This window comes from Sinohyriopsis cumingii, chromosome 13, assembly GCF_028554795.1.
Source record: "Sinohyriopsis cumingii isolate HCF-2022 chromosome 13, ASM2855479v2, whole genome shotgun sequence".
In the NCBI taxonomy this organism is placed as follows: Eukaryota; Metazoa; Mollusca; class Bivalvia; order Unionida; family Unionidae; genus Sinohyriopsis; species Sinohyriopsis cumingii.
The window spans coordinates 5,497,409-5,524,377 of NC_142973.1; the positions used below are offsets into that span (position 1 = coordinate 5,497,409).

Consider the following 26,969-nt stretch of genomic DNA (forward strand, 5'->3'; position numbering starts at 1 on the left):
CATTTTTTTTAAAGGACCAACCAGACCATCGGATAATGCGTGCGTAAAGTTTTAAGGCAATACTCCAAATAGTTAAGGAATAGCAATAACAAACTTGTGCTAACAGGTAGACAGATGATGGACAGCAGACAACAGACCATCCAAAGGCTCTCTGGTGTATGACCAGAAGAGCTAAATATCACAAACTGTAAAGAGATTTAACCTTTTATATAGACTGAAATAGCTTCCAATGACAAGAAAAGATTCCAAGCCAGTAAACAGTATTTCAAGAACACAGATTTGTAATAATGCTTCTGGCAAGACTTAAGAACTAGGGTATTAGTTACAAACTTTTAGTACACAGTAATGTAATTTTCAACACAGATTCTGATCATTGTTGATGACAACCTAAAACGTGATACCTATTTCACATGACAATTATGTCACATACTAAAAAGTGATACATATGTCATATGGCAATAATGTCACATCCTAAAAAGTGATACTTATGTCACATGACAATTATAATGCTACAGCCTAAAAGGGAAAGCTGTCACATGACATTTATGTCACATCTAACAAATGATAGCTATGTCACATGACAACTATAATGTCACATCTAAAAAATGATAGCTATGTCACAAGACAATTATAATGTCACATATAAAAAATGATAGCTATGTCACATGACAATTATAATGTCACATTTAAAAAACGACAGCTATGTCACAGGACAACTATGTCACAACCTAAAAAGTGATACCTATGTCACATGACAATTATAACATCACATCTAAAAAATGGTAGCTATATCACATGACAATTATACCAGTAAAACCTAAAATCAATATCGCCTTTCTGTAACAAAATTATTAAACTGCGACAAACCTGAAGTGCTCTTAAATTGTAATCAATTATGCATGATGTTCTTTGCATCCTACATCAAATGGAGGTATCACTAAACTACTGTTAACTTTCTGATGTAAACTTAGGCACAAGATCAAAGTTTCAGATTGTATTTAAATCAAAATCATCCCTTAACAAGGCACACATTGGCAGCAACCACTCCTATACATGAACAGCATGCACAAAGCTCCAAACCAAACCCATCTACAACAAAAGGATGACTGCACTTTCAAAAAAGAAACAAAACAGTGATATGAAATGTCATCTGATTTTGTTTAATGACTGGTTCTTCATCATCTAAATATCCTTTTAAAAAAATTAATTTTACGTTTCCTTCCCCACCCCCCAAACGACAACCTTAAAGAAATAACACTAATAATTCTTTTAAAACAGGTATCAGTTAAAACAGTTTCCAAACCTGGACCATGTATAAAAGAGTTGTGAAATTTAGGAGTTTTTCTAATAAAATTAATAAAATGAAATTGAAACATTAAATCCAAAATATTCTCTTATTGTCTGACAGTGTATTGTGTCAGCCTTTTGTCTAGGTTACCTCCCTTTACCTCATCTGCCATCCCAAATAATACCCATGAGAGATATAGGTAGGCATAATGATACATATACAGACAAAACTACCTGTGGCAGGGCTAGATAACCTGAAGTCGTAGCCATGGTAACTGGCTGAAGCTGGTGACTAAACTGGCCAATGATTTTTGCTTGCTGCTACAGGAGAACCCAAAGAACACATGAAATAGTTTGACATTTGACCCCAAACTGTCACAGACTTCTGTATAAGGGTTAAGAGGATACTCCATTAATCAGCATGATGCCTTGATTTTATGTCTTGTCAGCATGATGTATTATTGGAAACACATGGATATGGATGATGTATAGAAATTTATATGGCAATAGATAGAAAATACATGGCATAACTGAACAGTACAGTCATAAAAATTTAAAAAAAGCAACCCTGTACTTTTGCATGAATATGAGAAGTCAAGAATTTGATATAATTATTAATTTATTAAGCATGAAACAACAAAATTACACCACTCTTTTGAGACAATACATTCCATGGTCTCAATAAAGATTATACAACAAAAGTCCCAAAGAGGTTATTAAATTTTGGTGAAAGTGTATCACAGCAGTTAATCTTCACTTAAACAGACTGATCAGAAAGTTCGCAAGCATACTATACCACCCATTCCCACTGCGAACAAAAACAAAGAGAGGTAAACAATGGCTTAATATCACTCACCTGAGTATTTCAATTTGTGAATGCAAATTCACACACACACACACATTGAAACTAGGAAATCCTGGAGCATATAGTTGCTAGACTGAATATTAATGTTGATGTCAAGTACCTTCTTTCCTAAACCATATACAGTATTCCTTCATACTATTAATGTTGATGTCAAGTACCTTCTTTCCTAGACCATATACAGTATTCCTTCATTACAACACTGTCCATAGGAGCCATGGAAGCTTAAATATCAAATCTGATCAAAAACTACAGTGACAATTAAAAGTAATGTTCTAATACTATACAACAAAATGTAGCAAAAGGCTTCAGCAAAACAAACCCTTCTAAAAATGCATACATTTGTAGTCCAACAAGATAAAAGGCAATGACCTTAAAAAACTTTTTAGAAATACATACGTTAATATGGGAAGATAAATCATTCCTAAAAAAATAAACATTTTCTCTAACAACATGATAAAAGACAGATGGTAAAATAACCCTAAGTTTTGTAGTAAGGTTTTAAAATGAAAACAAAATGATGATCACAAAGGGCGGTAATGGACAACAGTTACTGCCCTTTGTCTATCAGATAGCGGAAGAAACAGAGCTGGATTCAAGAGGTATCAGGCTAATGATCCTAATGTAATTTGATAGGGAAATGTATTTGAAGGAAAAACAGGTAACAGCTCTAGCCTCTTTATCTACTGACCCTTAATAATGACGTGACTGGGCATCTAAAAGTACAGTATGTTATTTCCAGACTGTATAACCAGACTATGTTTCTGTAAGACTTCGGTCATTAAAGTGTTGTAAAATTTAAGATTTTTTAAAGACTTTTAGTATGGAAAGTGAATCTGAAACAAAATGTGTTTTTACAGAGGTTTCAATATAATGAAATGATTTAAGTATCACTTTCACTTTTGCAGTAAAACTGGAAGTTGTGTTCTGTAACTAGCTGGTGATGGTGTTGTGAGATGGTGCAACTAAGGATGCCACTTTGTCAACATCTTTTGAACCATCAGTGCACAGGCACATAAGATGGCTACTAAATTATTCTCTTGTTATACTGAATATACTCAAAGAAATTAGAGGAATGGTCAATGACTTTCTGATTTGGCAAAGATTAAGTATTATAGGGGCTGGATTAATTGTATTGGCAATATTATTTTTGCTGCTTCACACTGATGGCAAATTTATGTGCCAAAATGTGGCATTAAATTTGGTTTATGGTTGCACCTCATTTGGTATTTGGGCCTCAAGACGACCTCTTATTCAGATTTATATGGATTGGAGGTTAGTTTGATAAGAGGCAAATCTTAGAAGAAGTGTTGATTTATTAGCCTCGATATGGAGGCTTTCTGAGAAAGCCAAAGTCCCAGATTGTATGTCAGACCAATAAGGGAAGTTTTAAATACAGTGAAGTGAGAAAGCTTGCAAGTAGCTTCTTGTGGGTCAGTGGTTGTTTCCGGGGTTTTTCCAAGATCTTCCTCAACCATTAATACTGGCCGCCATGCGTATCCTATCTACAGTGAAGCTTAACTATGAACAAAGTGTTTATTATGGAAATGATCTTTATTTGAGGTTGTAAGACTTCTAAACAACTGCAAAGAAATCTGTTTTGTCTAGAAACAAAGTGAACCCAAATACATGTTAAAAAATGATGGTTACTGACAAGAAAGTGTCATTTGAATACCATGATAGGTAATTCAAATATCTGCATCAATTTAAGACGTGGTTGAAGCCTGCCTTCTGATTTGAAGTTTAAATATTTCCCTACCATGTCTGTCAATGAATGCCTTAAAGTCAAAGGTTATTAACAATGGAATGAACCTCATTTAAATACAGTTCACCCTAGTTATAATGCACTAGTTGGGGTCCACAATGGCTGACCACATTATGTACCAATGTGCCATATTGAAAGAATGATAAAAAATTTGATGATTGCATTTGTCACGGTTCAATCTAGGAATGAGAAAATGCATTCATTGGCTACTTGATATTTTCTAAATGCATTCATTGGCTACTTGATATTTTCTAAATGGGTCAGGACTTGATGAGCTAATAATTTCATGGTTTCTACATTTAAAAATACAAATTATTTCTTCATTTGGGTCAAGTCTTTCTCTGCATTTCTACTACACTAAATAAAAAGGGTTTGATTTGGTTCAGTCTTTTATGGCAGAGCAGCAAAAGTAGTTTATTTAGTGCAGAGGCTGACCCACGCTGATCCAATGGTGGGATTTGACCCCACACCATTTCAGTTGTGAATCCAGCAGACTAACCACCAAGGATCCCAATTAAAAATGACCATCCACCATTTGATTGACAGCAAAATCAGATGTTTATGATGGCCTACTTGTGAACGATAAGTTTACTGTAGATATGAAACAAGTTTCAGCAATTATTAAACAGAATGAAAATTTACTCAGGGCCCTATATTATGGTGCCAGTTAGAATGATGTGATATTGTTTACTTAAACAAATTGTTCTGAAGAGCCAGCAGAATCATTTTACAAAGCAAATACATCATTTTAAAATCACCTTTAAATCACTGCATTGTCTTTATCCTGCATGACACAGATACAAATTTCAAATCAGACAACTTTCTCACCAATGTCATAACCAGTAACAATACACAAGCTGCTAAATTTATTACAATTATTCGGTTATGATGGTGGACTGCATGAATAGGGAGATGTACTGTAAGATAATTTCAATGGGACAGTATCACTGAGCCTTTCAATGGGATAGTATCACTCTCAGTCTTTCAGTGGGACAGTATCACCATAAGTCTTTTAATGGGACAGTATCACTCTCAGTCTTTCAGTGGGACAGTATCACTGAGTCTTTTAATGGGATAGTATCACTCTCAGTCTTTCAGTGGGACAGTATCACCATAAGTCTTTCAATGGGACAGTATCATTCTGAGTCTTTCAATCAGACAGAATCACTCTGAGTCTTCAATGGGATAGTATCACTCTAAGTCTTTCAATGGAACAGTATCTCTGTGAGTCTTTCAATGGGTTAGTATCAGAGTCTTTCAATGGGACAGTATCACTTTGAGTCTTTCAATGGGACAGTATCATTCTAAGTCTTTCAATGGAACAGTATCTCTGTGAGTCTTTCAATGGGATAGTATCAGAGTCTTTCAATGGGGCAGTATCACTTTGAGTCTTTCAATGGGACAGTATCACTCTAAGTCTTTCAATAGAATAGTTTCTATGTGAGCCTTTCAATAGGACAGTATCAGAGTCTTTCAATGGGATAGTATCAGAGTCTTTCAATGGGGCAGTATCACTTTGAGTCTTTCAATGGGATAGTATCACTCTGATCCAACGTCATTCAGGCAAATTTCAATTTAAAGTTGGTAGCATGTTCGCAAAATGCCGAACATGAAGACATACAATTGCATAAGTGAGACTGGTTATCATTTATCCCTATATTAAATAAGAAACTGGTACATGGAGCAGGCAGGGTAAACAGTCTAACTAAACCCCTATAGGTCTAAGTCAAACACTCCTCTACAAAATGCACATTACAGATAAAAGAACTGAATTTACAACCCGTAACACGAACTGTGCAAATCTGCATCAATTGTTACAACAATGCACCAAGTGGAAGCACCTTTCATATTTAATTAGGCACCATTGGCACACAGAAACAGCCCAGACTTAACTCATGTGGGGGAGGAAGGAGGGAAAGGGGGTGAAATAAACCAAATGCCAACCAAACATACATAAATATTTAAAGTTTACATAGATTAAATATTCTTTTTCGCTTCATGGTATTTTAACATTTATTTCTCACAAACAATATTTTAGAAAAGGAAATAAAGATAATATACTAAGCTTCATTTTATTTTCTTTCAGCCCATACCATCATACATTTGATACATCAATTCTATACAATCATTTAATTTTGGTGACAGTGTTCACGACATTCATTCATTATATCCAAAATAGGGTGGCAGAGAGGTCTAAAGCATTTGCCTTTACTGATCACTGCCATCTCACTTCTGTCCACATGGGTTTGAGTCTCAGGCTCAACAGATGTGGCTATGTTAAAAAGCTTGCCAGCAGTTTCCTGTGGGTCGGTGGTTCTTACTGGGGTTTTCCCAGGTTCTTCTTAGACAAGTTATACTGGCCTTCATGTATAGCTGATCATGCTCTTAAAACTAGTGTTAAATCCAAAACAACAACATCAACATATCCACTCTACAGCTTATACTAGCCGTTAATAACCCATCATGTGCTGAATACAGGCAATAAACCCAAAACAACTACAACATATCCACTCTACAGTTTATACTAGCCATTAATAACCCATCATGTGCTGAAAAATGGCATTAAACCCCAAACAACATCAACATATCCACTCCAGGAGTTATACTGGCATCATGTAGCTCATCATGTGTTGAAAAATGGCATTAATCCTAAAACATCAACATATCCACTCCACAAGTTATACTGGCCGTCATGTATAGCATATGCAGAAAACTGACATTATACTGAGAACATCAACAACAACATATCCATTCCACAAGTTACACTGGCCGTCATGTATAGCATATACAGAAAACTGACATTATACTGAGAACATCAACTACAATATATCCATTCCACAAGTTACACTGGCCGTCATGTATAGCATATACAGAAAACTGACATTATACTGAGAACATCAACAGCAACATATCCATTCCACAAGTTATACTGGCCGTCATGTATAGCATATACAGAAAACTGACATTATACTGAGAACATCAACTACAACATATCCATTCCACAAGTTACACTGGTCGTCATGTATAGCATATACAGAAAACTGACATTATACTGAGAACATCAACTACAACATATCCATTCCACAAGTTACACTGGCCGTCATGTATAGCATATACAGAAAACTGACATTATACTGAGAACATCAACAGCAACATATCCATTCCACAAGTTATACTGGCCGTCATGTATAGCATATACAGAAAACTGACATTATACTGAGAACATCAACTACAACATATCCATTCCACAAGTTACACTGGCCGTCATGTATAGCATATACAGAAAACTGACATTATACTGAGAACATCAACTACAACATATCCATTCCACAAGTTATACTGGCCGTCATGTATAGCATATACAGAAAACTGACATTATACTGAGAACATCAACTACAACATATCCATTCCACAAGTTACACTGGCCGTCATGTATAGCATATACAGAAAACTGACATTATACTGAGAACATCAACTACAACATATCCATTCCACAAGTTACACTGGCCGTCATGTATAGCATATACAGAAAACTGACATTATACTGAGAACATCAACTACAACATATCCATTCCACAAGTTATACTGGCCGTCATGTATAGCATATACAGAAAACTGACATTATACTGAGAACATCAACCACAACATATCCATTCCACAAGTTACACTGGCCGTCATGTATAGCATATACAGAAAACTGACATTATACTGAGAACATCAACAGCAACATATCCATTCCACAAGTTATACTGGCCGTCATGTATAGCATATACAGAAAACTGACATTATACTGAGAACATCAACTACAACATATCCATTCCACAAGTTATACTGGCCGTCATGTATAGCATATACAGAAAACTGACATTATACTGAGAACATCAACTACAATATATCCATTCCACAAGTTATACTGGCCATCAAGTACAGCATATACAGAAAGCATTATATAATGAATGGCATTATACGAGAGAGTGCTGTAATTGTTTATTTTGCTATCAAACATCCCACTTCTCGAAGTAATTCCAAATTTCAAAAAGACAAAGTGGGAAAAGCACAGTGAACAAATATTAATAGTGAAATCTCCACGCATGTTTAAAACAGTAATTTTTATAAAGCAAATGCTTCAAGATAATCTAAAGATAAATAAATAGATTTTGTTATTATAATCTTACATTCCAGGATGGATACTGTATTATTGTTATATTACACACCTTATATCACAAACAATTTAATGAAGTAACAAGGTAAAACGATGCCCTGGTGTTATATAAAGTCAAGACATTAAAATTTCCAAGGCATATTACTGTATTTCAAAGTCAGCTGACTACACGTTTTTGAAGTTTTACTGAATCACAATTAATTAACACTAAATGTTACAGTTTCAAGGTTAAAGAACACAACGTGCATTGAAAGAAACATAGGATACATGTTATGCACAAGGTCTCACTACATGAAACTGTTACATTCATTTGAAGACAAAATAAGCACTCTGAAAAGTAACTTGCTCTAAGTTTCATCAACAAAAAATACCTTGACTTCTGTACATACCCTTTGTTTCTGTAATGTGATGACCTCTCGAATTCCATTCACCACTGCAGCCTGGTCATTTGGAATCAGCCCAACAAAAGCTTTCCTTCTTGTACTGAAGAGTAGCAAAAGGACACGAACCTCACACATTGTCCCAGTTGGGAAGTGTACACAACCAGCCTGGAACAGCAGTAAAAATCTGTACATACAATATAATATCATCCATCAGGCAGTACAAATCTGTACATAGTCTATACTCATACATTAGCCTGGAATGGCAGTGAAAATCTGTACAAACAGTATGATATCATCCATCAGCCCGGAATGGCGGTACAAATTTGTACATACAATCTAGATTAATTCATCAACCTGGAATGACAGTACAAATCTGTACATACAGTCCAGACTCATTCATCTGCCTGGAATGGTCATTTATCAGCCTGGAGTTACAAAACTAAAATGTACACACAGTCTAGACTTGTTCATCAGCCTGGAAGAACTAATCTGTACATTCAATCTAGAATCATTCATCAGCCTGGAATGGCAGTGCAAATCTGTACATAAGGTCCAGACCCATTCATCTGCCTGGAATGGTCATTTATCAGCCTGGAGTTACAAAACTAAAATGTACACACAGTCTAGACTTTTTCATCAGCCTGGAAGTACTAATCTGTACATTCAATCTAGAATCGTTCATCAGCCTGGAATGACAGTACAAATCTGTACATACAGTCTAGACTCATTCATCAGCCTGGAATGACAGTACAAATCTTTACATAGAGTTTAGACCCTGTTATGTATATCTGTATTTTGTAGCTGACCCTTTATTCAAAATATAGTTAATATTGTGTCTGACCAGTGACATTTATTTTGTAAACAAAATAAGACATAGCTAATATTTCTCTGATTGTGGATTGAATATTCAGATCATTATTAATTGTAAACATGTTTACTTCAATTTGAATTAATGAGTCTTGATTCCAACCTTAGAAACTTCCAGAATGTAAATTTCCTATTAAGTTGACAGAGTATTTTTACAAAATTGTAGCTAGGTCAAGTAGAGGTTGATATAATCTAGTTTACATTGGGATTATTCATTCTTGCCTTAATATCTGAAGCAGAATCAGTCTTACTGTGGTGCTCAATTTTTAATTTGGTTGGATTTATTTATTCAAATTATTATGTACTAAAATTATAAAGTGTTCCATAATATCCTTGGTCTAAAACATTAATCTGTAATTATAGTGAATTCAGACAAGGGTATTTTTTTAATTAAATTATTGTTATACATCAAAAGACAGCACATCACCACATTTCAGGCCATTGACACATTAGCATGTTCAAGACTACATGCACATCAACACATTCAATATTGGAGTTTATTTGGAATACCACTGGAATTTATACCTTTTAGCAGCAGAGGGGGCGAATCGGACATTTTGTCCAATCGTTATTTGGCTTAATTATTACTTTCTGCACTCAACGATCTAGTGTCGTCAGCGCCTGGTAAAAAAAAAACGACGTCGTCGTTGGGGGATCGTCCAAACGTCATTTGGTTTAATTAACACCTTCTGCGCGCCGATCCCCAGCGTCGTCAGCGTCCGGTAAGCACATCGACGACCGCGTCGATGTCATCGCCCCCTCTGCTGCTAAGTAGTTATTTACAATGAAAATTATTTACAACTAACCGAATATTTGGTCAAGTCCGATACGATATCGTGTCCGAGGATCATGTAAATTTATCGTTATGAATCCATGTGGGGTCGACTGAGCATGACTAAAAAAGTTTCGAAAAACATTAAAGTCCATGTCACCGCCGCACCATGTCTGCCAAATATTTCGTAGCGTGTGTGTATCAACGCCGTTGAATACAGCAAGAATATTGCAGTTATCTCTGATTACTTTTGGAATCTGAGTGTATCGTTGAGTGACATATATCACGTCAGTGTTTTTATGCCTGCCTCTGGAAAATATCCTAGCTGGGTTCTTTTGATTGTCTAACATAACATCATCGTACACGACTAGATTGTTAACGTCGCCATCAATATCATCAATACCCGGTGCATCATTGATATCCGTAATAAACTCAATAACATTCTTTTTAGCGATCGCTGATGCATTCTCGTTGAAATCTTTCAACACCTCGTAGCATCGTTGATCATCTACGCTAGGAGCAACCAAATACAACTTATCCCACTTCATCCATCTCATTATTAAATTGAGTAACAATTGCGTCTTGCCGGATCCAGATGGTCCGATGATAATCATCCGGATCGAGTTTGGTAACGCTGCAACATGCTTAACTGGTTCTCTTGTTTTAGTCGCCGAAAAATCAATTATATTCATATCTCTATACATAAATTATGGATCTATATTGTGTGAAGTGTAGAGTGCGTACTGGCACAAATGATATGACAACCGTTACGACAAGAAATAACAGATCGGCGCTTACTGGTAAGTGTGTACAATGCGGTACAAAGAAATTTAGATTTATTTCTATTAGACCCGGAGATGTTTTAAAAAAAAGCGAGGAGGTGACATCGCAGCCAAATTGGCAAAACTCCCCGGAACACCGTGGGCAAAGTATCCAGGAGAAAAACACCTCCCAGGATATAACTACTGTGGCCCCGGAACACGATTAGATATTAGACTCGATGATCAAAATCAGCCCAAACCCGGTGAGTATCCAATAAACGCTATCGATAAGGCGTGTCATGCTCATGATGTTGCTTACAAAAGTAGCGATCTGCAACAGCGTCATATCGCGGATGTAAAATTAATTCACGCGCTAAATGCTATTCCTGATAAATCCGTCAAAGAAAAATTGGCCTCATGGTTGGTAAAATCGGCTATGAAAGGTAAATTAATGATTGGCGCTGGTAATTAATAACAATCATCCAAGAAAAACGATGGATTCCATCTATTATTCTCCGAGAGGATACTGGAAGGGGAAGGCCGCAATTGGTAAGCTTGCAAGCGCTGCAAAGGTAACAAAGACCACTGCGGCTAATTGGTTATCCAAACAGGCTATATGGCAAATCTATCTACCACCGCCTAAACAAATCAACTTCTCGCGCTTTGATGTCAGCGTACCTAATGAAGTTCATCAGGCTGATATATTATTTCTGCCGCATGACAACGGTTACAAATACGCGCTAACCGTAGTTGATGTTGCGAGTCGATACAAACAAGCGGAACCGTTGAAAACAAAGTCAGCAACTGAAGTAGCCGATGCGTTTGAGCGGATTTATCGAAGAGGTCCTCTGCGCTGGCCAAATCTATTACAAGTTGATCCTGGTAGTGAATTTCGCGGCGCTGTTTTATCAACGCTGAAACATCATAGCGTCGCGATACGACGAGGTCATACTGCGCTACATCGTGATCAGGCAATTGTTGAACGATTCAATCGGACTCTCGCTGAACGGTTATTTGGATATCAATACGCGAAGGAATTCATCCAAGAAAAACGATCTCGTGAATGGGTTAAAAGGTTGCCAGGTGTAATTGCAGCGTTAAATAACGAGATTACCCGAGTAATCAACATGAAGCCCAGCGACGCGATTAAATACGAGTATATACCCGGAAAATTAAAAATAAATAGCGTTTCTAAGCCGATTCTTGGCGATGTCACTGTTAGATATCTATATGAACCAGGAGAGCTTGAAGGCGGTAAAAAAAGGGCTACCGATCCTATTTGGAGTGTTACCACACATAACATATCAACGATAACACGATCAACTGGTAGACCACCGATCTATAGACTGGATTCAACTGCTCCTCAGCGCGGATTTACACGCGAGCAACTACAAGTGATACCTAACGATACTCAATTACCCCCGCGTGGTCTTAACTAGCGCCGTTGCGTCTATTACACTCAAGACAGGTCAACCTCACATTGTTTTTGACATGACCGAGACTGTTATCGATCCTATCCACGGTAAATTGGCGAGTGTTTTTATCCGAATAACGCCAACTCATTATACAATTGCAACTCGCGCAGTGATTATTCTGTTGTTGTCGTAGCGAGATTATTAGTTCGGCATCAATATCAAAACGCCGCTGTTTTTTTTTATCCTGTTGGCGGTAACCCGAGAGTTTTCTATCAATGACGCTTGCATCGATGGTGACTTTGTCGCCGGCTTCGTCGGTGGCTTCGTCAATAACAATTCTTCGAAGCTGATTTATCCTTCGTACTCTGGACACTGCAAGATAGACTAGATTCGACCATTCGATGCGATTATCAACTATCCAAACAATTGTGTCCGTGATGGTTAGTCCCTGCGAGGAATGTATTGTTGTTGCGTATCCTAGCGTCCACGGGGATTTATCAGCACGTAGCGCGTCCTCGACGACGCTGATATCAACGAGCACGATATCATTCAGCACGAGAATTTGTTTTTCTGTCCGGCCTGGAATTTCAACTTCAATGTTCTGCCGCCGTGTGTCCGCGGGTCTATAACATAACGGCACTGGACGCGTTGGAAACTTTTCCTTATGCAATGTAAACAACTTCCGCTGAAGTGTGTCTCTGACTATCTTTCTACTCGCTACAATCAAATCGTTTGGTCTCCATGTTTCCCAGAATTCATTTAACGGCGTTTCCGGAATCACCTCGCGAATTATTTCACATTGAATTCTATCCGGCTGTAATCTGATTAATTTCTTAACCTCGCGCAGTTGTTCATCAAGTGCTCGGTAATCAGTATCGGTTTCTTCATAATAGTCCACAAAACCCCTTAACCAATCATGTGGACCCTCGCCGACAAATGGTGGTGGTTGGCCATGGTCCCCACACATGATTACCGCTGTATTCGCGCGCAGCAACCACTCAAGAAACATTTGTAAAGTATCTAACGAAACAGTACATATCTCATCCCAGATGATAATGTCGGGAATAAATTTTTCACCCATTCGATCAGGAGTCCACTCACCGCCGCTGTATCGAAAGAAGCTGTGATAAGTAACGGCGTCAACATTTCGTTGTTTTATCTCTCGCGCTAGTCTATGAGTCGGTGTAAGCACGATTATACTTGCCCGCGTTCGAAATAATTCAATTGCCCGAGTCGTCTTTCCTGACCCGCCACAGCCGCTTAAATAAACCGTCTTGTGTCTACAAATTGGATCAGAACACGATGGTGCATTAGACCATTCTGACAATTTATCACCGCGTAAGTAGTTGTTCTCAACGGTGACATCTGCTGACGGGGAATAATCGCGTCGTATTTCATTTTTAATTCTCCATGTACCCCAACTCTCGTCCGGACTAGTAAACTCGGCTACGTTTCCCTTATACGCTACGTCAACATAAAACGAATCAACGGCTACTCTAACCGCGGTATCGGGAAATCTATTTATCATCGAGAATAAATTGATAGCGGCATATCCCAGCATAGACGCCCTCAAATGTGGATACGCCGGGCTGTCTCCATCGCTGTAGGTAACAACTGTACCCAACCTCGTTCCATTGGACAAGAAAGCTGTTTTGCAGTTCACGTATCTATTTTTTGCCACTGTGTCCTTGATTACGAAATCATATTCTGCGTCATCTATAATCAGCCGTGAGCAATATCGTTTGTAGTCGTGGTTTTTTCCACCTTGTGTGAACTTACCAATTATTCTTCTACCGAGATCTTTTGCCTCGCGGTTTCGTTGGTTAAATATCCTCCTGGACCATTCGATGATATATTCCTCGTCGGCATCAATGTTTTTTCTGGACTCGTCAATTATGCTATCTAGACGCTCCGGTTCTGGTAACCAGACTTCAGTCTGTGCCCGGTATGATATAATCGCGTCACTGACAATCAACGAAACTAGCATGCTACAATCAATCATATACCGTAGCAGCGCTATTGGCAGCCATCTCTTTTCAGCCATGTGTCTACCGATCCAAATATAGCAACAGCGATGGAGTCCTGCCGCGAATTCAAATGATACTATGCGAGCGAATCCGGTTAAATCAAAATCAGGCAGTGGTCCATTAATAGCAACACGAGTCATTTCATGACTGGGGTGTCCAAATCGTCTAAAGTACTCAGCGGCGGATCCATACCCGAGAAAACTCGCTGGATAACAGGCAACCATATCAACCGAGATCATAGCGTCGCGGTTGTATTCAGTGTTCCATAGTCCACCGTGATAGTATTCCAAACAACTGGATTGTACATCCGGTAGAAATTCCCTGCGCGTTGGTCTCCACGCATTTTTCCTTGCTGCAACATGAGCTACAACCGATGGAATCGTAAAACAATTTGTTAGCAGTTGTTCATCATGCTCCTCAAATTCTATGGCGGTTTTTTTCATCCTGTTGTGAAATGCTTCAGTGCGATATAATTCACCGTTTGGTCTTACAAACTGATCAAAGGTATCCGCATCGTTTTCAGCGCTGCGAAGTAACCACATTGATACAGGGTCGTTTTTACACAAGTAGGCAATAGCATCAAATAGTTTCCTCTCCGCGAGAAAACCGTCCTTGGAGAATTGTTCTCCCAGGAATTCTTCGGGTATATACTTTACTGTTCTATCCCGTGGAAATATTGTGATCACGGGCGTCCATGCGTGTTCGTTATGATCAATAATTTTGATTGGGGCTCCCTTCGATTTATACTTCGATTCGTATAATACTTCACCGGTTATCGTTGTAACGGTTATTGGAAATCTCAGCGATGTTTCTAATCTCGCTATGTCGCTGATGGTTGCTCCACGCTCTTTTACGGTTAGTTCCCACTGGTTGATTTTGCTACGTCGTAAATCAGTCAATTTGTTTCCTCGACATGCATTTGTAAAATGCTCTATTATTCGTTCTGCTACACAATTTATCCCAGTTGACTGTTTCATCGGTTTCAGTTTTCCGATATCAGGTTTCTTATTTAACGGGTATATTCCATAAACAACTGCTGTTTCAGGATACGCTCGTTCATAGTATGGTTTGTCAATTCCGGTTAACAACCCCGGCTTGGAGTCGCGGCTGACAGTGACTGTTTTCTTGTCGCTGAGAACTGGTTCAAATTTATCACGCATGATCCAATCGCCTGATTCCACCCGGACAATGAATTTTACTCTGAAGAAATACCTTTTACCGTCAAGTTGTGATATTATCATTGCTGCGCGGTTGTCGTTCATGGTAGCATCAACAATGCCATCAATTCGAAATGTTGACCAACTGTGAGATGCGCCATCACGCTTGAATTCATTGATACAATCGCGTATTTTACTCAACAGGGTTTTATCGTTTATTAACGCTTTTGGTGTGTCCTTGAGGACTCTATCGAGATTAAACCTAATATTTTTCCGGGGCTTAATTGCTGCCAATCTCTCGAACTCATCCATATAATTAAAACAAGTATTTAAATGAAAGAATATAGTATAATGAATCACTGCAAATGGTTGATGATTGGGTCGACAACCCCGTGCAATAAATCATGTAGAGGTGAATTCTGCGGGTATCATTTACAAAGCGTTCGTAATGGTTCTCTTGGTCCCCTCCCGTGCTTGGTTTGCCACGTCGGTGTAAGAGGAAAATCACAGTTGTGTATCAATTGTGGCGGAAAGCGATACAGGGAACTAAAACGCTATTATGACAAGCGAATTAAAAACGCCGTCATCAACCCCACCGCCGACTTCGTCATCAAAACCCCCCAAGACTACGTTGAAAGATTCATAATTAAACCAAATAATAAATTAGACAAGTAGTATTATTATACAAATGGACCAAGAATTTCAGCCGCATCCCCTGCTCGTCAATTACGAGGCATCTCGCGACGGCATTGTTCGAAATCGTAGACTGAAGAAGCCGGTTGGATGGAAAAACAATCACGGATATTTGATGTTTACTGCTGGAGGGAAAAAATATCTCTGTCACAGAATCATCTATGAATGTTTCCACGGATTGATCAAAGATAGTCTCGTTATTGATCACATTGATTCTAATTATCAGAATAATAGACTGTGTAATCTGCAAGCCATCTCTCAGAGTGAAAATAGTAAAAAAGGCCAAACTGGTAAATACTCAAAGAAAGCAAAACCCGTAAAGTCATTTGATACAACAACTCACGAGGAAAAAATATTTCAGTCGATGAATGAGGCAGGAAAATATTTTGACATTTGTATCGCCTCAATACAATTTGTTGCAGAACGAATATATCAAACAGCGATCTCAAAAAAGACGGGTCATAGAATTCGATTTTCATATATAACATCAAAGGGAGATAACTCGTTTTGTGATAGCGTCGCATGACAAGAGTTACGTCCCTTGAAGTCTAATTAATGTTGCGTCCCTTGAAGTCCAATTAATGTTGCGATTAATTAATCATTTTACGATGAAAACTAATGAAATACACGCTATTATCTAACAGCTGTATTCTTTTTTTTAATGTTTTATTTGAGTATTTGGTTTCATTTAAATGCCGTGAAACACCATTAATAAGTATTTAAGGATTCAAACGATTCAAGGGAATTCAAATTAACACACACCTTGTGACTGACGCCGCTGTATTAGTCACTTTATATATAAGATGACTCGTTATAAGCCTGGGGCTTTCGAAAGCCAATTCAACTAATCAAAACTAACCCACGCTCTTGACCCGGGCGTGTGGTTGTCTTTTGTTCACAATCATGCAACCGGGTTAATTTAATTGGGTTGCTTTTGATTGGTTGAATTGGCCGTAGAGTTCCGCCCCGCCGTTTTATGTTTGTGCTGTCTTGTGCCGTCCCATCATCCATCAATCATTTCATTGTAAATATATTCATCCTTAATTAAGTACATGTAGTGATGTCCCCCAAGCATATCTTCTGGGCGGTCTACGATGACGTTTGTCACCCTAGGCCTCCCTCTCGGAGATGTATGCTTTGGGGTTCCAAGATGTGAATGTCCTTAATTAAGTATATGTATATGCCTGTAATCTGCCACAACACTCGAGTGGAGATCTACGGCATTGTACTGTCCATGTATGCCTGCAATCTGCCACAACACTCGAGTGGAGATCTACGGCATTGTACTGTCCATGTATGCCTGCAATCTGCCACAACACTCGAGTGGAGATCTACGGCATTGTACTGTCCATACAAAAAACGGGGTCAAAAATGGCCCAAATAATTTTATTAAAATTTTTGATATTAGAAATAAGATGTTTTATAAGAATAATGAATATCGAAGACATCAATAATATATTAACTGAGATTTCAAAATTAAAAAATCAAGGAATTGAATTATCTGATGGTCTCGACAGTGAAAAAATATTATCCGATTATGAGATTATTAACGAACAGTCGAAACGGGGGCGTTTTACCCTGGCCCGCGAGTACTTTTTTATAAAACGATTACAACATACGATTAATGAGAACCTGTACCACAATGACGCAAATGCATTCATTGGACTATTCACTGCCGTTGAAATAATACGAAAAAAACTCGGACGTGTTTATGAACGACGCCGGGAGATTTCTAGTAAGATCAAAAACATTAGAAGGATTATAGACGAAAACTCCGTGGAGCCCCCGATGGTACACTCGGCGGAAAATTAGAAAATTGCGGATCAATTTACAATAATGGTAGGTGAATCACTTACTACTCGGTTAGCCAGAGAGCGGCTAGCAGCGCTTAAAAAGTTCATACCGTTACGAGACAGAGTGAGAGAGAAACTTCAAACGCGACAACAAATGCAAACCGATTTTACTGTTGGAAGCGAACAGTTATTTGCCCCGGTAACTAAAGCGACTAAGGATGTTACAGCTGCAACAGAACGAGCAATATACGGGGATATTCCTAAGGAGGGCGAACGGAAAGAGGCGCCTCTTCTTCCTGTACTTGAAAAGATAGCAGCAGAGACAGAACAAACACAGCAACGGATAAAACAACTTTCCAGTGATATAAAAACCCAACGAGAGTATGAACGATTAGCTGATATTGATGATTCTGAACAGGGTGATGTTGGTGAACTTCAAAAAATTTCCACTCAAAAAGGAGTCCCCTTTATAGATAAACTCACTGAAGAGGCTATAGCACAAATAAAACGACCTCAATTACTGAAATCCGACGAGTATAGGGTTTTTGGTAATTTTGCCGCTCAAAGCTATCATTCAAGAAAAAACTTTTTAAAAGACGAGTATAAAAACAGTAATATAAAACGAGATGACTGGGTTAATTGGTTGTATAAAACGAATAAAGAGATTGATCGCTTGGATACAAAAGAATTGGGATATAAAGAATTTAAAAAAGGAATTGATGATTATGATATACGACAACAACAAGAAATACTACAACAGCAAAAAGAAGAAGTCCGAGAAAAACGTCAAAAAAAAGCTGGTTCTAAAAAAACAAGCGGAGAGGGGTATCCAAGTGGTAGTGGTCTAGTTGAAAACGCTAGTGTTACCTGCCCTAATAGTGTTCTCAGTGATATATCACGGCTAGAGGTATTAATTGGAGGAAAACGAGCCGGAAATAACTCTACGGAAATAATCAATGAGGCTGCTGATATTTGCAAGCGGTTATTTGCAGGCGGTATCATAGACATTAATACATATCGAACGCTCATAGACGAACTCGTGGATGATTAATTGGAAAACTGGTGTTTTTAATAAGGATGATCATACACTACAATCACGATAAACCAGTACTCGTCTACGTGGTAAACTCGCGATTGCCTGTTTACCGTGCGTACTATGGAGATGGTCTCGGTAGCACCATTGCGGGGTTATTTACAAGAATGGCTCCAAAAGTAGCGCCGTTAGCCAAACAATTAGGAATGAAGGCCATTGATGTTATTCGTGATAAGGGTATTAGTGCCATTGGAGATGTTGCCGGAAAGGCGCTTTCAGCCGCGCGGGACAAACTAATGTCGTTGGTGAGGAGAAAAAAACAGAAACCACCGGTGATGCCATCAACGACAGTGATGCCTGCAAATATCAGTAAAGTAATAAATAACGCCGTGGAAGAAAAACTAGAGTCGTTGGCGGCTCAGTCATCCACCAACGCGCCCATGAACGCAATAGCGGGAGAGTGGTCTTAAACAGAATTCAAAGAATTTACGACGAAAAAATCGCAATTGAAAACATCAACATGATAAATAATAGAAATGTTTGCGCGAACCGCTGATCCCGCGTTTGATATGGACGCCCCAGTGCGCAGGGATGATTCTGTCCGTGATTATCAATATTATTCTTATTATGCAGCGCAACCCGACCTACGATCGCGAATTGAACTTCAGGTCCAAGATACCAGTAAATACTTTCTGCCGTGTGAAGCGTTTATCGAAATCGAGGGAGAACTCGTGACAAATGCCGCCGATAATGCACCGTACGCAGATGACGATCATGTTCGAGTTGGTTTCGTCAACAACGGTATCATGGCGTTATTTGAGAGCGCCAGATATCTTATTGACGGGCGAGAAATTGAATCAATAGAACGCGAGGTTGATGTTGCAACGACGATAATTGGGTTAGCGAGATATTCGGATGATTACACAAGATCGGCGGGTCCATCTATGATGTTTGCGAAGGACTCCGCCGATAACGCTGATCATTTTCAGTACATCAACGTGCTAATAAAAGAAAATACCACAATTGACCAGGATGAAGCAACCAATCCAGATCGCAGGGCAAAACCAGGCGCTAATTTCACTGTTATAAAAAGTCTTAACGATAATTACAATATGGGATTCGCAGCACGAATGTTGATGCTAAAAAGACCACGCCGACAGTTTTCATGCGCGATTCCACTCCATCACATATTTGGATTCTGCAGAAATGTTAGAAAAGTTATCTATGGGGCCAAGCATACAATCGCGCTGACGCGAAGGGGCGATGATAACAATGCAATATGGCGTGCTGCTGGCGTCGCTGCCGGTAAGGTTGTTTTAACTAAAATGGCATTGTGGATGCCGGTGCTGACTCCATCAGTTACCACGGAGGCACGATTGTTAGCATTTATGGAACAGGGAGGGAAATCGTTGTTGAGTTGGCTAGCGGTAACAACTGATGCTAAAGAAGATAACGTCGCCGATACGTTTACATGGCACCTGGCATCAAAACAGGGTGTTTCGGCCCCACGTCATATATTCATAGCGCTGCAGAATAGGAATCGATTGGGTAATCAAGAACACAGCCATATGATATTTGATCAATTAGGAGTCAGGGATGTTTCGCTGAGAATAAACGGACAACAGGAACCATCCGAGGATATACAGCTTAATTACGGTGACAACCATATCGCACGTGTGTATCATCGATTGCTGTCGTATATGGGTCGTGATCAAAACGTCGACACTGGTTTGCAAATATCACAACTTGATTTTAAAAACCGGTATCCGATTTATTATTTTTCGTTGGAGCATCTCGATTTAACGAGACAATCCGTCGTTGATATACACTTCCGAGCTCGTATAGCCCCCCCGGGTGGTGTTAATTATAGAGCGGTTGCTGTCATTCTCAGCGATAAATCAATGCTGCTAGAAGGTGTTGGTGGACGAATGAGAATCGTTGATGCGCCAGTGGAAAACATGTAATTGAAAGCACAAAACGCGTTTACAATAAAATGTCGTATAGTGTCGTCAGTGTAGAGTTGACTGATGGTCAAGTCAAGAAATTACGATCAAAGTCGGCTAAACAATGCGGAACCACAATAACGCTGAAGCCGTCGCAGATGGCGGGTGGTAATCATAAGATATCGTTGACGGCGCGTCAAATAAAACATTTCAATGATGCGATGAAGAATAAAAAGGGTGTTCAAATAGATTTTTCAGCCGCAGCAATTAAAAACATGGAAAAGACCGGTGGAATATTTCCGCTGTTAGCTGCGATTCCGGCATTGATTGCCGCGGCCGCACCAGCAGTGGCTAAGGCGGCTGCGTTGGGGGCCGTTGGTACCGCGGCGGGGATGGCATTGAAGAAGGCAACCGGGAAAGGCTACAAAAAAAAACGACCCGTAGCCGGAAAGGGTCTAAGACTACCGGGAACCCCGTATTCATGGTACTCGGGAAAGGGTCTAAGACTACCGGGAACCGTTTATTAACGCAGGAGTCAATGACTCCTGAGTCAATGACTCCAATGTCTAATTTTGATTTAATAGACGCCGCAAACGCGCTAGCGATAAAAAACTTCAGAGGTGTTTTTATGAGGGATCAATTACCGGCGGCACCAAGGAATATTGAAACCGGTATAATTAACCTCGATGGGTCCTCCGGAGCGGGAACTCATTGGGTTGCATACGCGATTGATCCGCGTGCGATCGTCTATTTTGATTCATACGGGTTAGCCCCGCCGAAAGAGTTCATGCGGTATATCCGGGCGTGTTCAGCCCGGGTTTTTTATTCCACGCTGCCAACACAGCAATTGAGTGACCCGCCGATATGTGGCCGCGAGGTATTGAACGTACTCGCGGCTATTTCATCATCGCGGAAACCACCTCATGTGGTTGTAAACGAATACACTAGTGGGGTCGTAGAAGCTCAACGGATTTTAGAGAATAACATTTACAATAATAATGATTGATATCTGGGGGCGACCGGTTTCGGCGCTGAAAGAATCCACGGAAACGACCGCCGCCGACATAAAAAAACTAATTGAGGATGAAATCGCTGATACGTTGAATCTAACAAGTGTTGACCCGGGCGAAATAGTTGTATTTCAAGACCGCCAGGGTAAATTGAAATCCGGTAATGTGTCACTGAATGACGTTTTAATACGACAGCGTGATGCCGCCGAGGACACTATCGCGCTGTATACCAGCGACGGACGACTCAAACCGGGTGAAAATATATTGGATGTGATGGATAGGGTAATATTAACCCAGAACGGTTTTATAAGGTTGAATGAATTGGTGATCAAACTCGACACGCAGGTGAAAAAATCTGTCACCGATATACAACTCACTACTGCTAGTTTTTTTGGGACCCCGACGGTAACCGAACCAAATCTTGCAACAATAAAAAATACTATTTCGGAGTTTACAACGCTGTCGGGCCAATTTTACACGTTACGAAAAAATGTTAACAGGATCGATGACAACTTTGATAAATTCCTTGGCAAAAAAAATACCAAACCGGATGAGATTACAATAACTATAAATGATATCACTGCGTATGGACAGAGAATAGAAACAATCAAAACTGATGTTGCAACGAACAAAAGGAGTGTAGACGTGCATGAACGGGAAATAGGAATAATCGGCGCTAATGTTGCAACGATCATAAATAATGTAGACTCGCATGGACGGAAAATAGAAACAATCAAAACTGATGTTACAACGATCATAAATAATATGAGCGCGCATACACAGGAAATAGGAACAATCAAAACTGATATTGAAGCGAACAAAAAAAATGTAGACGCGTATTGGCGGGAAATAGGATTAATCAAAACTGATGTTGCAGCGAACAAAAAAGGTATAGACGTGCATACATATGAAATAGAAACAATCAAACTTGATGTTGCAGCGAACAAAAAAAGTATGACCGAGAATACACGGGAAATAGAAATAATCAAAACTAATGTTGCAGCGAACAAGAATAATATAGACGCGAGTTGGCGGGGAGTAGGAATAGTTATAACTGATGTTGAAGCGATTAAAGACAGACTACCGAGAATGGCAGAGCAACTCGAAAAAATAAAAACCCCTCATGAGAACATCATTAACACAGTATACACAATTCGGCATGGATCATTCGATTGGACTCCTACACAGAATACAGTAAATATCACCGCAACTGTTAAGGGCATTTATCGACTGACACTGGTTTCAATGATGCAGTTTAATATATTATCGTCGAGTTCATCCGGGTTTAACAATACAATATCAACAATTATAGACAAGGACGCAACTGAACCGTTTACAATTTATGCCGTTGATGGAAATTTAACCAGGGCAAACATTACATGGTATGTGGAATTTGTAGCGAATCTAAGTAATTAAAAACACTAGCTCTTTTAAAATAAAAATGACCACCAAGGAAATTGAATCAGAGGTATCACCTACGTCACATCAATATCGATTCGATACCGCAAAAGAATTTTCCGCGAACTTGAAAACACTTTCCGAACAATACCGTGCAAAAATAAAAAAATACCGCCGAAAAATAACCGCCATCGACACGGTCGTGTACTCGGTGTCGGGTATAGTGGCCGGTACCGGCGTCGTTTTATCCACGGTGACCACGATAGCCCCGATCGCTGTTCCAATCGCCGTCTCCGCGATGACAACAATTGCTGGAGTCGCCAACGCAATCACTAGGAAGATATCATCGTGTTTTCAGAAAAAACTCAACGAGTATACAGTAAAACATCAAATAGTATCCGACGCGTACTCGAAATTATCCGGGTTGATCTCGTTGTCAATTGATAATTTGTTCGTATCCGATGTTGAATTCTCCACGATGGTCCAGTTATATAGCTCCGCGATGTCAAAAATCGAGGATTTTCAACTGGAAGCCGAAACCACCTGGTTGTTAAAATTAGACACTAAAAACAACGAATAATAATAATGTCGCTGAACCCCGAAGGGTCTCAATTACTTCAGCGGATCGCGGAGAATACCACTCCGGTACAAACAAATATGATATCGATAACATCAACGAAACCCGAATTCAGTGTAAACTTTCCATCACCGGTTCCAGTAAAGGAAATAGCGCTGGCAAAATTGCGAGTATATCACAGTTGGCCTAATATCCGAGCGGACGCATTTAACGGACAACAACCTAATAACTCGCTGGTTTTTGCACGGACAAATAAACCCGATGGGACCCCAGACTGGGAGGAGGTTACAATACCAACTGGGTCATACCAAATAGAGCAAATCAATAAAGAATTTCAACGCAGGATAAAATCGATCACAGGAAAGGAATCAAAAATCGCTATTACGGTTCATGAACCGACGTTATCGTCGACGATTGAAATAAGCACACCGGGGTATATGGTTGATATTTATAACAGTTCAATAAGAACCATACTAGGATGGCCTGAGAATCCACCTCATGAAAGTCCGCCGGAATCTTACACGAATGCGCGATCGTATCATGAGATTAATCCCAGTTATCGAGATAATTTGTCTATTATGAAAAACACGTTATTACTCAGTCGGTTTGCATTTCAAAACAGGAATACCATGCAATGGTATTTTTTGTATGAGGACACTCCTGAATCACACGTCCAGCTCGCAGTTAGTTTAGATGATATCATTAATACGTTTGCTGAGATTAATCGTATTTGCCAATCACAACTAGAACAACTACGGAAAACAAAAGCACAAAAACACATCGAGGTGTTAAATCAACTTATATCAGACATGGAATATATTAATAAACGAATCGTCGGGATAATATCTGCTAACAGCGATGATAATAAGCAAAAATTCCTAACCGAGTATAATATCACAGAAGCCGATTTACCCGATTTTAGGTTTCCAGAATACAACGCGCCAGAACTAAGAAAGTCTCTTAATGATTTTTTCGCCCCATCAACTATCCTCAGACACGATAACGGAGATGGTGGTAGGCATATTGCTCCATACAACGTAAATATCGCATCGGTGATAGCGATCAATCTAGTGTGTGATGTTATCGAAGGGAGTTATCAGGTGGATACCAAGCAATCAAATCAAGCTCAACAGGGATATATCCTTTATTCGTTTTCACCAACAGCCCCTCCGGGATTTTTAATCGTTGAGAGTCCGATTAATCCGGTCTATATGCGATGCCATGATCGGTTTTTAACGAGAATTAATTTCAGACTTACCGATCAGTCAAATAACCTAATTGATCTGCAAGAGGAGGAGTTAGTGATCACTCTGTTTGTAAGATCATAAAGACCCTCATTGTAAATAACTACTTAGCAGCAGAGGGGGCGATGACATCGACGCGGTCGTCGATGTGCTTACCGGACGCTGACGACGCTGGGGATCGGCGCGCAGAAGGTGTTAATTAAACCAAATGACGTTTGGACGATCCCCCAACGACGACGTCGTTTTTTTTTTACCAGGCGCTGACGACACTAGATCGTTGAGTGCAGAAAGTAATAATTAAGCCAAATAACGATTGGACAAAATGTCCGATTCGCCCCCTCTGCTGCTCTTTTAACTTGTGATAGAACTAGTTCTTTTTAAATTTTCACATTCTGTTTGAAGGAAATAAATTATCTGTTGAATTTTACAAAACTGGTTGTTTTTCACTTTTCTCTGTTACTAAGACCTTAAAGTTGTAATAACTCATTCATCAGCCTGGAATGGCAGTACAAATCTGTACATACAGTCTACACTCAATCATCAACTTGGAATGGCAGTACAAATCTGTACATATGTTCTAACTCATTCATCAGCTTGGAATGGCAGTACAAATCTGTACATATGTTCTAAACTCATTCTTCTGATTGGAATGGCAGTACAAATCTGTACATATGTTCTAAACTCATTCATCAGCTTGGAATGGCAGTGCAAATCTGTACATATGTTCTAAACTCATTCTTCTGCTTGGAATGGCAGTGCAAATCTGTACATATGTTCTAAACTCATTCTTCTGCTTGGAATGGCAGAGCAAATCTGTACATATGTTCTAAACTCATTCTTCTGCTTGGAATGGCAGTACATATCTGTACATACAGTCTACATTCATTCATCAGCTTGGAATAGCAGTACAAATCTGTACATATGTTCTAAACTCATTCATCAACTTGGAATGGCAGTACAAATCTGTACATACAGTCTACACTCATTCATCAGCTTGGAATGGCAGTACAAATCTGTACATATGTTCTAAACTCATTCATCAGCTTGGAATGGCAGTACAAATCTGTACATATGTTCTAACTCATTCATCAGCTTGGAATGGCAGTACAAATCTGTACATATGTTCTAACTCATTCATCAGCTTGGAATGACAGTACAAATCTGTACATACAGTCTACACTCATTCATCAGCTTGGAATGGCAGTACAAATCTGTACATATGAATATGGGGCCTGATCTGCAAGATCTGCCAATGCATTATGGAACTGTCCATGGGTTTATATTATACCAGAGAGGTATCCAATATTTTTTACTTGGCACAGCCAGAGCTGAAGATAATATTTAACTGAATACAAACTTACAGAAGCAAAAGACATAGAGCAACTGCAGCAAATGAAATGGCAGTAGGTCTGACTCCTATTCCAAGAGTTGCAGGTTTGATACCTGCCAAGGTCAGCCTGAGTTGGCTGGCTCAGTGTGTCCTTGGTTAAAGGGATGTAACTCCCATTTCCCTATCATGATACAGCCAATTATGTGTTTAAAATGCCATTAAAAACAACAAAAAGAAAATATTTTTGAAACAAAGAACTGTCCTTCTGTGGAAACAACAGGATCCCCTCCAAGTCTGATGCAAACAATAATATATTAGTTCACAGTTTCAAGCAAGTAAACCATAGTAACTTCATGAATCTGACACACTTACTCATTTAACTGTTGTCAGAAATGCTTTAAAAAGCTTGCTGTCCACTAAATTAGTTAACTCCCATTTACAAGCATTTACAATTTTTAACAAAAGAAAATAATGTTCCATACAACTCATG

The 26,969-nt window shown here is 39.2% G+C and overlaps 1 protein-coding gene across 3 annotated transcripts in view; it reads right to left on the reverse strand.

Moving 5' to 3' along the window:
- LOC149784886 (mediator of RNA polymerase II transcription subunit 25-like) overlaps window positions 1–26,969 on the reverse strand; it is a 173,182-nt gene that overhangs the window by 63,275 nt on the left and 82,938 nt on the right. For 2 of the 3 annotated variants that reach the window (XM_089978464.1, XM_089978463.1), the window contains exons 17-18: window positions 8,466–8,624; window positions 1,522–1,608 (exon numbers count right to left, since the gene is read on the reverse strand). In XM_089978464.1, coding sequence (XP_089834590.1) covers window positions 1,522–1,608; window positions 8,466–8,624 — 246 coding nt within the window. The remainder of the gene's footprint in view (window positions 1–1,521; window positions 1,609–8,465; window positions 8,625–26,969) is intronic. The other variant, XM_089978465.1, reaches the window with a different exon arrangement.